Source organism: Carassius gibelio, chromosome A9, assembly GCF_023724105.1.
Source record: "Carassius gibelio isolate Cgi1373 ecotype wild population from Czech Republic chromosome A9, carGib1.2-hapl.c, whole genome shotgun sequence".
Taxonomy (NCBI): domain Eukaryota; kingdom Metazoa; phylum Chordata; class Actinopteri; order Cypriniformes; family Cyprinidae; genus Carassius; species Carassius gibelio.
In genome coordinates, this window is record NC_068379.1 from 28444746 (window position 1) to 28457582 (window position 12837).

The 12837-nt window shown below is 35.8% G+C and overlaps 1 protein-coding gene across 2 annotated transcripts in view; it reads right to left on the reverse strand.

The window, feature by feature from the left end:
• Positions 1 to 269: 269 nt before the first annotated feature.
• LOC128020102 (anion exchange protein 3) overlaps positions 270 to 12837 on the reverse strand; it is a 69691-nt gene continuing 57123 nt past the window's right edge. The window contains exons 13-23 of one of the 2 annotated variants that reach the window (XM_052606714.1): positions 11668 to 11890; positions 11368 to 11586; positions 10527 to 10675; positions 10182 to 10376; positions 8494 to 8691; positions 7150 to 7239; positions 6769 to 6935; positions 6400 to 6653; positions 4641 to 4810; positions 3935 to 4108; positions 270 to 3823 (exon numbers count right to left, since the gene is read on the reverse strand). In XM_052606714.1, coding sequence (XP_052462674.1) covers positions 3746 to 3823; positions 3935 to 4108; positions 4641 to 4810; positions 6400 to 6653; positions 6769 to 6935; positions 7150 to 7239; positions 8494 to 8691; positions 10182 to 10376; positions 10527 to 10675; positions 11368 to 11586; positions 11668 to 11890 — 1917 coding nt within the window. In that variant the 3' untranslated portion in view covers positions 270 to 3745. Of the gene's footprint in view, positions 3824 to 3934; positions 4109 to 4640; positions 4811 to 6399; positions 6654 to 6768; positions 6936 to 7149; positions 7240 to 8493; positions 8692 to 10181; positions 10377 to 10526; positions 10676 to 11367; positions 11891 to 12837 lie in introns of both variants that reach the window. The other variant, XM_052606713.1, reaches the window with a different exon arrangement.

The following is a 12837-nucleotide window of genomic DNA, read 5'->3' on the forward strand; positions in this document are numbered from 1 at the left end:
GAAGGATATAAAACTGGAGCGACTATAGTGAAGGACAAGAGAGGACCAGGCCTGGGCCATATTTTATGTTTTGCTTTTTATTTATGCGCACCAGTCGTCCGTGAGGGGCTGGTGCGCTGTGCGCCGGTTCCCGCCACCTTCTTCCGGATAAATATGGAGATTTTATTATTACAGGTTATATATATATATATATATATATATATATATATATATATATATATATATATATATATATATATATATATACATACATATAAATAAAAGATGTTTTGTAGAACGTTGGGAACCAAACAACACTGGAGCCAATTGACTTCCTTTGTGTCTCAAAATGTCTTTCAAGTCCCACAAGAAAAAGTCAGAAATAGGCTTTGAAGTACACAGAATTAGTTTTTAGGTTAACTATCCATTTAACTGATCTAAAGTTTGTAAGCGGCAGATATTTTTTATTAAAAAATCCAAGATGGCAGCTAAACTACTAAGTACTAATGTGTCTGACAAGCTCAAAATTGCTTCAAGGACTTCTATAGACAGACAAATAATAGTACAAAAACCAACACATAAAATAAGGCATGTCCAAAACTTCACTGCTTGAGCTGTTAAATGACACAACTACAAATTCGGGCCTGTATGTTCACAATCCGTGGATCAAAACCAATTATGTAAATAGTGCAATAGACAGACCTGTGCAACTTAGCGTTTTAGTGCTAATTCACAGTGGAAGATGAAGATCGACAAATTCCAAACCCAAAATCCTGTGAAAAAAGCATCTCACTTATTCCTTCTGTTGCATGGATTGCATTTACTCAGAGAACCAAAAGCAAGCCTGCAGAGATCGAGTGTGATGGCAGTGTGAGCAGCAGTGGCAGTGCAATAAACTTCATACCGTCCATAACGCAACAAATATCTTCAAGTTATACAAGAAACTAACAAAATCCCAGCAGACAACAGCTATTAGAATGACCGTATAACTCTTCAATATCTCTATATTATCATTTCTCAAGCAATAAGAAAACAAATGGAGAAAACTTTCAAATCAGTTCAAGACCACACTATCTCTATTCAGACCAAGTGAAAATGAATCCTACTTACTTAATTAGGAATAATCCTGGCCTCAGTGAACATAATTAAAAAAAAAAACAACTCTGCCTATGAAATTATTATTTTCTTTTTGCTGACATCACTAAGTGCTCTTATATTTTGGCCCCACCCCTTCACCACCTGTCTCAATTTTGGCCTTTTAATGCTCACTTTTCACTATGCAGTTAAATCATGGAAAAATTCAAGTCCCGCCTTATATTCCATCTCATTAAAAAGCCAATTTCATCAGAAATAGAAAGCCATTTTTCATTTATCTTACGTGAAACCTAAAAATAATCACATCTACTGTAAGCAATAACATTTGTCTTTGGGAAACTAACATTTGTTGCTAAAGCTAAGATCTGCTGCTTGCCATGTGATGAGCCTGCCAAAGGCTTCACACACTAGAGATCTGATTCGACAGCATCACAGACAGCTTGTCCTCATCTAATTTCATCTCTCAGCTACATCCGTAATGATAAATGCTGAGAGGAAGAAATTAAAACCAACATTTCACCATCGGTTTACTCTTTTGGCATCCACACACAGCTATCCCGATGGCTCAACTAAAGTTACATGGTAAAACATGTCTGACGTGTGGCTGCATATTAAGTGCTTCAAAGACCTGTCATTCACAACCACAGATCTCCACTTACTGCTCTCAGGCTCGAGAGCAACACTTAGGCTTGTGCTTTCCAAGAAACTAAACATCTATTCAGAGTAGCACAGGACTGCGTGACAGATATTCCTATATTGCACAATTTCCTCTTGTTTTTACACTAAAAAACCGGGAAACTACGAGAAAAAAGAAACACATGTGGAATATGTGTTTGTGATGAAATGAGCTAGTCTAGCGTGACTAGGCCCAGAAGTCTGTATTACGCACAAACAAATTCAATACACGCATGAACGGCCTGATATTTACAGTCCAAAAGGGTGGCTTTCTCCAAAGGCAATTGTCCGCACTCAAAACATGACTGTAATGGAACGATTCTTCCTGTTTTCAGGTCTGTTATGAGACTGTTTTGTTCACAGGGAATTTCCCAAAGGGACTGATGAAGATGTTAAAGGCGAAATGCGTAATTTCTTTTTTTCTCCAAATAGAATTGCAAACAGGTGACTCAAAAGTTCTCCAATTGGTCGGTCAAACTGTTAGTCCTGTTCCAAACTCAACCCATTGGCTGATTGTGTTGGGTTGGTTAGGATGCTCAAACAATGTTTTTATGGTGTTGCATATGAATTTGGGGTTTGTAAAACGTATTTTAACAGAAAATTAACACATCACATTTAAAGGCTTTAATGCAAGGGAAACATGGATTTGCTGTATTAACAAGGATTTTAAAATGGCATGCGCTTTCTTTTAAAACAGCGGAAATTTGTCGCTATACCCTCCATGGCCCTGCTTAACAATTTGGCAGCATGAATCTCTGAAGCCAAAGATAAGTGCATCCATTCACACTGGCAGTTTGACAGCCTTTGGAATAGCATTGACTGAAAAAGTTAACAATTATGTAATCAACGAAATTCAAGTTTCTATGGCTTTAACCTATTTCAGCTGAACTGTTCCCGAATCGACTGCAGTATGACAGCATAAGGAAAGGAATTAGTTCACTGACAAGGTCTATAGTGAAAACACGCACACAAACACCAATATTTATAATAATAACAAAATGGGCAATAAATCCTATATAAATTCTAGATGCTAAATGTATATATAGCAGTTAAAAAAGCTGAGGTGCTCAAAAAAAAAGAATAAATTATTTTGGGAACCTTCAGAATAAATAAACCAAAATAAAATGAAAATTAATAAAAAATAAATTCATTTCAAAAATTAGCAAAATAAAATAATTTTTTAGCAGTGAATCTGTTTGGAAAGGAAATCATGTATTAGCTAAAAAACTTCTAATGGACAAAAAATAACTAAATAAACAAAATAAAAAATGCACTTTTAGAAGGAAATCTGTTTGGAAGGAAAATGGAGAGCTAGACAACTTCTAAAATAAAATAAAATGCACTTTCAGAATTAAATCTGTTTGGAAGGGAAATCATGGAGATATCAACCATTTTTGTTTATTATTATTGTAATATACTGATCAAAGTAATAGCACTACTGCATAAAGTACGTCTAAAGGGATTGCACTACTGTCTTTAAGCAATGGAACTGTACAGCAAAAGGACTGTCCACTTTAAGGGCACTGAGGGGTCATGCTACTGTAATATTCAGACCCTGTGGTCAACACCTACAGTACAGTACAAGGCAACTAAGATCTACAGGCAGTAGGTCTGGTCCGGATGGGTGCAGTGCATTAGGATGGGGTGAATAGGGGGTGTAAGAACCAACCTATTGGATTAGTCTCACCATCATTGCACTTTGGGAGATCGTATAAGGTGCCTGGGTTGTCTCTAATCTTAAATTTAAAGGTCACTGGGCAGCAGCAGACAAACATGTAGGCCACGTTTTGGAGGGGGGAAAACTAAGAGAAAAAGGAAAACTAATAATAGTATCCAAAACATGATCTGTAATTCTATATATAATGGAGGTTTACAAAATTTCAAAGTACACATGTAATAATTCTGAAAGAGGGCAGTGCATCAGAGTTCATCTTTCCCACTATCCAAAGACCTGTATTCGATTGGTCAGTGAAGAGGTGAGCCATGTGACCTGTGTCTAGACAAGCATGTGGATCTCGTTGTATTCATCCCGTCCATCTTCATCAAAATTGGGCGAATCCTCATCAGCATCCAACTGCAAGAACGAAAACTACATTTTAAAATGAAGTCAGAAACCAGGTGGATTTTCTTAACTGCCTGCTTGTGCTCAGATCATCAGACAAACATGAATACAACATGAACTAACCGCTGCAAGCTCTCTCTCCTCAAAGATCCTGGTCAGGATGAGTCTACGCAGAGGTACGGTCATAATTAGGATGAAGGGAAAAGCCAGAGAGGCTACAGTCGACTTCACCACCCACAGCAGGGCGATACACAACAACTGGATGATGGTGAACATATTCATACGCCATGTCTTCACCTGTGTGTGAAATAAATCATGCAATAAGGAATTGTAATAAGGTCTAGTGAAAAGCTTATATTTTGCATTATTCTAATGTGTTTTTTCTTTTTATAAATGGTCAGACACAAATGTGCTCATTTCATAAGTGACCTAGAAATAGTGCATATTTATTTCATTTCCTAAGATTTCTGTTTTAATTATTTTGAAAATCTTTTAATTTAAGTTTAATTTAGATGTTCTATCATAGATTTTCAATGTCGTCTCAGACTTTTGGACCTCACTGTACATGTGAATAATATACAGTGTTCAAATTTGTCCAAAATGGTTTGTAATTGAAATGTTTAGGGTTGTGTTAAATAGTGTGAAATGAACTGGTGATTTGTGCGCCACCGTGTGGTGCTTCCAAAGCTTTCAATCTGAATCCACGTGTCAATTTAGTACAAACTTCTAGCCTATACCATGTAGAAATCAAACACAAACATAGATAATAAGCTGTCATTGTTGCCTTCGTGAATGACATCACCTCAAACTCTCAGGAAAAAGTGGTTACCTTGGTAACATAGATGTGGTCCGGGTGATGTTTAGCCGGGGTGACCATGAGTGTGATTCGCTCATAAAGCTGGATACCAGTAAGAGACGTGATGCCCATGTACAGAAATATCCCAAACAGCACAGCCAGAGGAATATGACGCAGCACATCTGTCATCACTATAGACAACCCTGCACAGAGGTGATGGGATTGACAGAATAACGTTTTTTTTTCCCCTAACTGAATATATTATTATTTTAAGAAAAATGTCAACTAGGAAACTTGAGTGGTCTGAAATATAAATCAGATGTTGTTAATACAGCAATAAGCCACTCAAATCATGCATTTCAGTACAGTAAGTTTAACATGGTTTTACTATCACGTTCTTATGCACAACATGATGCTGAGTATGACCCCCCCCCCCCCCCCCTTAAAGGGACAGTTCACCCAAAAATGAAAAATTCTCTTTCATCCTCAAGTTGTTCTAAACCTGTATGAACTTCTTTCTTCTGCTTAACACAAAAGATTTCTTAAAGAATGAGGCTTTCATAGTATTTTCCCCATACTATGGAAGTCACTGAGGATGAACAACTTGGTGTTTTTGACAATTTTGTGTTGAGCAGAAGAAAGAAACTCAACCAGGTTGATAAAATAAATAAATAAATAAAAAATCCTTGTACGCACAACTCAGAGGAGGGGTTCCCGAATCAAGAGGTTCGTTGCAAGATGATTTCAAGAAATCAAATAATTTTTTTTAAGAATTTGAAATATCATATTTTACCCATAAAAAAAGTAAGTTGAATTAAAAATAAAACTCCAATGTGGAGTTTCGTACTCCAGCATGTTGCCCACCCAACTAATTATTTAAGATTAATGTTGAAATGCAAGTAATGAGTAAATTACAATAAAATAATATTATTTTTGTTAGACTGTTGTGTTCCTTTGTGCACGTGTGCCATTGTGCAAAACATTTCTATACTTTAACCACCTCAGAGGAAAGTGTGGGTCCCGAGGTTCTGTTACTGTTATTTTTGGGGTCGTGGGCTGAAAAGTTTGGGAAACAGCTTGCAGTTGAAATTATGAATTTGACAGAAGTTTTTACTACTCCAAAACCTGCGATTACAATGAACACACCAGAAATGAGCTGCGTTGCTTGGCGTGAACATCCTACATTTAAAATAATGTAGTTCACTATGTATGTGACTATATGTACTTAAAAAGGTGGAAGAACAGTTTATCAGTATATCCAATTAAAATATTGATTGAACATTGGTGTTCTTGGTTCTAGGTGTATACTTTTCTTTAGCATTAAATTATTAAAAGAGACAGTAAAAACTTGATATTTCAAATAAATGCTGTTCTTTTGAACTTTTATACAACAATTCTGAAAAAAAAAAACATTTAGCAGCACAACTGTTTTAAGTATTGACAAAAATAAGAAATATGTTTTTTATTTGTTTGTTTTTTTGCAGAAAGTCAGCATGAATGATTTCTGAAAGGTCATGTGACACTGATGGCTAGAGTAATGAGGCTGAAAATTCAGCTTTGATCTAAAAAATAAATTACATTTTAAAATGATTTAAAATGGAAAACTTATTTTAAACTGAAATAATATTTCACAAGATTAAGTTTTTTACTTTATTTGTACACAAAGGCTTTCAAACTCCTAAGCAGTAGTATATACAGAATACATGGTCACAGGTACACTAAAATGGCTCATGCAGTTAGTTTTCTGTCAATATTTGTTTTATAAATGCGTGCGTGTGTTTGTGTTTCTTACCCACTAGGATAGCCACACACATCCCCGTCACCCTCTGCTCTTTAACTTCTTGGATCATGGGCTTTTCTCCGGGGGCAGTGGCTTTGCTCATGACTGTCAGAGCATTCACGTGAGTCACCGAGCGCACAGTGGCGGCAGTCAGCCAGGGCAGACCGAAGAGCGGGCAGATAGCTCCCAAAGTCACTATTAGAAGCAGGTCGAGATGAAAACCAGAACCCTTGACCAAACGTCGCTCCTTCTTGCACACTATCAAGCTGCAGATGGGACATATTGATGCAATAAATGCAATGAGCTACAGAAACCTTTGAATTGTATTACATTTCCATCTGAGCTTAGACAGAACATCTCAAGATCTGTTAGCTTACTCACGTGGTGATTTGAGTCTCCATGAATATGAGGATAAAAACCAGCAGGGCCGGGATCACTGAGGCCCCCATCATCCAAACAGGGAAAGGCTGTTTATCTCCAAACGGACTGACAAACCAACTCCGTTTGTCCGGAGATGTGACCGAGAAACCAGAGGGGACGTTCAGCTTCTGCAACCACAATAAAACACAAGTGCTCGTATCCCAGAGATCCCAGGATTCATTGGTTACAGCGCTCTGCCAAACCAACCACACTGTAATACAGCCTCGGAAGAAACCTGCCTCCAATTACAGGCCAGAACTTAATAAGAAGAGTACGCTAGGAGAGGAGTTTCTTTGCGGTATTATACATATACAGCAGATCAGAGTTTAAGAGTGCGGTTACCTGCGTGTATGTATCAGGAATGGTGCAGTCCACCAGCACAGAGATGAGTATAGAGATAGGAATCCCGAAATCACCAATAATTCGTCTTGCCTTTGATAATAACAGATGATACACACACAAACAGAGGATGCCAAACTTTTTAGTCAGCTCAAAATGTTTGCTCACAATCATAACCACAAAAAAAAAAAGAATCATGTTTGTAATCGCAATGTTGTTGTTTTTCAGTAAAAACATAATTAAATTAAAATAATTTATTTGAGAAACACACACACACACACACATGAACTAATTAATCACAATTAATCATGCCTAACATGAAAATCTTTAATCCATAAACATATTTTTACATTATTGTAGAATCTCCAAATTATTGTAGAAACAACATAAAGATATATGTATATATATTTTTATTGTTGTTTAATGGCAACTTTTTTTTAGTACCAAGTTAAAAAGTTACGTAATTACGCAGAATACTATGTACTTAAATTCTGTGCAGGAAGGCAACTATTACAGTCACTAACAAGACTGATGCCTATATTAAATTTATTTTTTTTTACATCAATTTCTGTGGATAAAATAAGTAAATAAAGCAATTTAACAACGGTAAAATTCATTTTAACATTTAATACGCTTATTCTGTTACTAGGGCTGTGAGATACTGAAGAAAATTGCAATATGCAATACCTTTTTAAATAATGTGATAATGTGATTTAAGTGCGTGAAATCAATTTAAATTATATTTAAATACAGTATATTTAAAGACTGAAAATTATATATCCAATTTATATGTTCAAAAATCTTTTGTGCAACTTGATAATATATAGTTATATCCACCTAAAAGGTAAACAAAAACACCTGAAACTAGGGGTGGACGATTAGTCATTTTTGTTATTTTAATTTCTGTTTGTTATTAAAAATAAGAACTACAAACAATAGGACTAATACTATAAAACAAAGATACAAACGAAACAAACAGTGCTTTAAATCTTTTAGGTACCTACATTATATATATTTAACAATAGCATCCAATTAAGAAACTGCATAATCAAATCTACAACTAAAACCCTGCATAGTCTTCACATGAATTCATTATATTTTGATGCATAATAAAGCTACAAAGGTTATTTCAGTCTATTCTCTGTTATATGCATCGACCTAAAACTGTCCTTGCGATATGTACATTTGCGATATTTCGATAATTTCATTATATCATGCAGCCCTAACTGTTACAGAGTATTAAAAATATTTGAATTTAAGTAAATTTAGCATAAAGCCATTATACATAATAAATGTCACACAAAATGAGCACAGCTGATCATAGGATGCATGCACTGCACTTCATACCTTTCCACCAAGGAATCTGCTGTTACGAAATTTTCGCAGAAAGAAAGCCACAAAGAAGGTTCCTATCATGAGCACTAAGGACAGCAGGGCTGTGTTGGGCTGGTTGAGGATGGCTTCCCTAATCACACTATTCCCCTGAGGGTCAGGCAGTACAAAAGCCGAAGGATAGCTCTTCATCAGAGGGTGCTCTTGAAACACCTGAGGAAAATTAACAAAATAATTTGTATAAAACTCATTTGGATTCAAGCATCTGCTAAATAAAATGTAAAAAATGATCATGTTTTTTCACACCTTGCTATAAATACAAAGTTCTGTCATGAAACTCTAGATGGTGCAGTCTTAATCTGCTAGTAATCACATTGTTATCTACTCGATGCACCTTCTACATTCCCCAGCTCCACCTTTATAGATCTGGAACAAATCATTTCATGTATGTTTTATGTGCAGCAGCACTATTCTTACTTACTCACAGTAGCATGTCTGTGGATGTATTGGCAGTATCAAGTCTCGGTGCGTGCTCTGCCGCAGTAGCATAGCAGATTTATTCTGCCAAGAACATTACCATTGCCACAAAAAAATTACCATTTTAGAGAGTTGCCATGACAGAACTGTAAAAACTGTCAATAGTTCTCAATGATTGTGTCTTGCTGTCTACATAGGCAGCATGTCAATTGAAATTCAAACTCTTAAGTGACTGATTTGGAGCACTCTTCATCATCAGAAACACTGTGCATCATACAAATAGCAATCCTTTTAAAATTGCAAGGTTAGACTCAACTTGCAGTTACATGCTGCTAAAAGGCTGCTAAAAATAGTCTAATGCCGAGTTCACACTGCACGATTTTAGCCCGATTTTTCACTCAGTTTTTCTTTTTCTCCTTTTAGCTGTCAATACACTCACAGACAATTTGCGGGCTATATTATATATAGGAAATAATGCGAAAAGGATTACTTCCTTATCACTTTTTGTGTGTGTTTTGGTGTGAAACGTAGTTTGTGGACCAGGCAGAGCTGTCAGGGATTATTCCTATGGTGAAGTATCCAATGTGAAACCCTCCCCGTCACTGATTCATCGTGCAATGTGAACACAGCAGCAACTGAATGCTACCCCAGACAGTCACGCAGTGAGAAAACAACGGCGATCCGATGAGTTTGAAAATTGTGTAGTTTGAACTCGGCTTAATAAGCATAAAACTACGCAGCACAAAAATACTGGGTAAAGTAGTGAATTTTAACTAGATTTATGTTTTTAAAATAGCTTTTAAGATTATTTAAAAAATGAAGTAAATTAGTTATAATAACAGTTACAATATAATTACCTTCTTTTTAATACACAACACAAAAATGTTGGGATAACAGTCCATTTTAATCAGAATCATGTTTTTAAAATAGTCCATTTTAGTTCAATTTATGTTTTTAAAGTACAATTTTGTTGAAACGTTTTGATAATCATTACATTGTTCATGTTTTACATTTGTCTCATTCACATCAGAAGACGTTTGTTGCAGTGCATTATGGGTTTGCCATCTTAGTGCATACAATGGAGATACACTGCTTTTAAAACAGCCTACACATCTGACATACCTTAAATACACCTTTGACATCTTAAAATGCTTTCTAGCTAGGCAGCTTACTAGGTCTTAGAGTAGAGCTTGCACCTGCTGGTTTTGGTGACTTTAATTCTGTACCTTAATTAGTTTAGAGAAGGTTTCAAAGATGAAAATAAGAGAGATGAGAAACGCAAAGATCTCTTGGGTGAATGGAGAGATGTAGCGCACGAGGAAGCTTCCCTCAGCTGCCACGATCACTAGGACAATGAAGATGAGCCAGAACCCGATCCACACTCGGCCCGTGAGATATTCGAAGCCCTGCGCCTGGCAGAACTGATAATGAGAAAGAACAAAGAAGGAGCAGCAGGAAAGGCAGCAGATAGAACAGAGAGGAACGGGACAAATGAAAGGCAGACTAATGTTAATGTTATCAAATGACCTCCTTTTCTTTATAATGGTTGAAACATAAAGACAAAAAAGTACCTTATAAAAAGCCTCCTCAAAGACCAAAAGTGGTCCAGAGAAGCCAATTATGAGCAAAGGCTGTCCTGCTAGCAGGGAGAACAGCACTCCCACTGTCGCCGTGGAGATGATGAGCTCAGAGACTCCCATCATGCCTTGTGTTTTCTCACCTAAAGAAACAGGAATATGGTATAATAGTATGAATTTCTGTCACCTAAATAAAATTAATGCATGCTTTGGTAAATCATAATTATGACATATGTCAAAAATAGTCATAAAAAAATCAGCATTATGACATATTAAGTCATAATTATGAGATTTAAAAAAATATGACACTGGAATTATTATTTTTTTGACAATTTCATAATTATTACCTCTTTATATCATAAAAATAAGACAAATAATTAAGAACAAAATAAAACAGAATTACATAGATATATGTAAGTAAAAATAAGAATAAATAGAAAAAAATTTGAAGTATGACAAAAATTCCAAATTGTAATTGAAAAGGGACAATAGATTGTGACTCCAAAATTATGGGAAAAAAAGATATTTCTGTCTTAGAAAGTTCATCATGATTTTTATCTTTTTTTTTTAATCTTTTTTTATCTTATATTATATTTTTTATATTTTTATATGTGAAATAAAATTATAATAATAAAATCATAATAACGAGATAAAAAGTAACATTGGCATGCCAGGTCATTTTTATGATATAACAAGCTACGTTATAATTATGACTCTTTTCATCTCATAATTTCAACTTTTTGTCTTTTTGTGTTTTTGGGCTTCTATATTAAAAGACTCCACTGTCAAAGATAAAACATAAGTCGAGGGACAAGAGTCTCATTGTCTCACTTGCCTAATAAACCTCCGAAGGTGATAGTGGGTGAAAGAGCAGCAAAGTAAATAAAAATGACAGCAGCAAAACATTGTGTGTCCATGGCATCCTTCAGGTCACTTATGTAGCGTGGATAACGGCGGCGGATATCATGGATCAGACCTCCAAAGGGAATACCAGAGCGCTTGAGAGGGTCAACATCAAACTGATCCTCCTCCTCCTGCTCATCTGTACTCACATCTACAACATAAACAGAACAGGTCAACATTACCAGAACAGACAAACTTGAACATGTTATAACAAATTCAGTAAGTGTTCCACCTTTGGTCTCCTGCTCAGCTCCCGTCACAGTACTGCCGCATTTTTTAAGCTCCCTCTCCCTTCGCTTACGAAGCATCTGCTTCTGGAAGGAGGCCACGGTCTTCAGCAGGTCTTTTCCCTCAACGTCTGATGGTGGAATTACAATACTGCAGTCTAAGAACTCATTGATGCCATTAAGCAGGTCCTGTCGATCATCGGCGAAGTATGCGACTTCGTGGAAGTTCTGTGGAAGGTCAGGAAAATCAGTGAACCTGAGTGGATTAAAAGTCACAAGGACATTAATCATTTTAAAGGGATAGTTCACCCAAAAATTTTAATTACCCCATGACTTACTCACCCTCAAGCCATTTTATGTGTGCATGACTTTCTTCTTTCAGACAAATACAACTGAAGTTATATTAAAAAATAATATATAATAAAAATAGCTTTATAATGGCAGTGAATGGTGGTTGAGATTTTGAAATATAATAAAGTGCATCCATCCATCATAAAAAGATCTCTACATGGCTCCAGTGGATTAATAAAGTCCTTCTGAAGTGAATTGATACATTTGTGTAAAATCCAGCTTATAAACCATAATTTCTAGCTTCTGTCAATAAATGAGTGATCATGAGAGACATTGGCATTCTACTGGATGACATAGATGTAGCGTAAGCCCATTTTGGACACTTTTTATGATGGATGGATGCACTTTATTTTGCTTCAGAATCTCAACAGCCATTCACTGCCATTATAAAAATTGGAAGAGCCAGGACATTTTTACGGATTTGTCTGTAAGAAGAAAGTCATATACACCTAGGATTGTTTGAGTAAATCGTGGGGTCATTTTCATTTTTTTTGGGTGAACTATCCCTTTATCAACTTTTGGCAGTCCTGAAACATCTCATCAGTCCATGGTCCAAGTGACACATGCAAAGATTCATTTCAATATTCAAAAACAAAGCCAAGACAAAGTCCAACTTCCAGTTTTTTAGCGTTGTCATCAAATTTGTAGAATGGGGTTGAAAATCATACACTTCTTTGATAATTTTGTGAGGTTTGGTCTAAAGATCATCTGACAAAAAAGAAAAAAAGTATTTTTGACAAATGTGGGATAAAGTATGTGGAAAAAAGGGCTTTCAATAAAATGCAATATGGCGGAGAGTCCATAAGTTGAAACTTGGTCAAAAA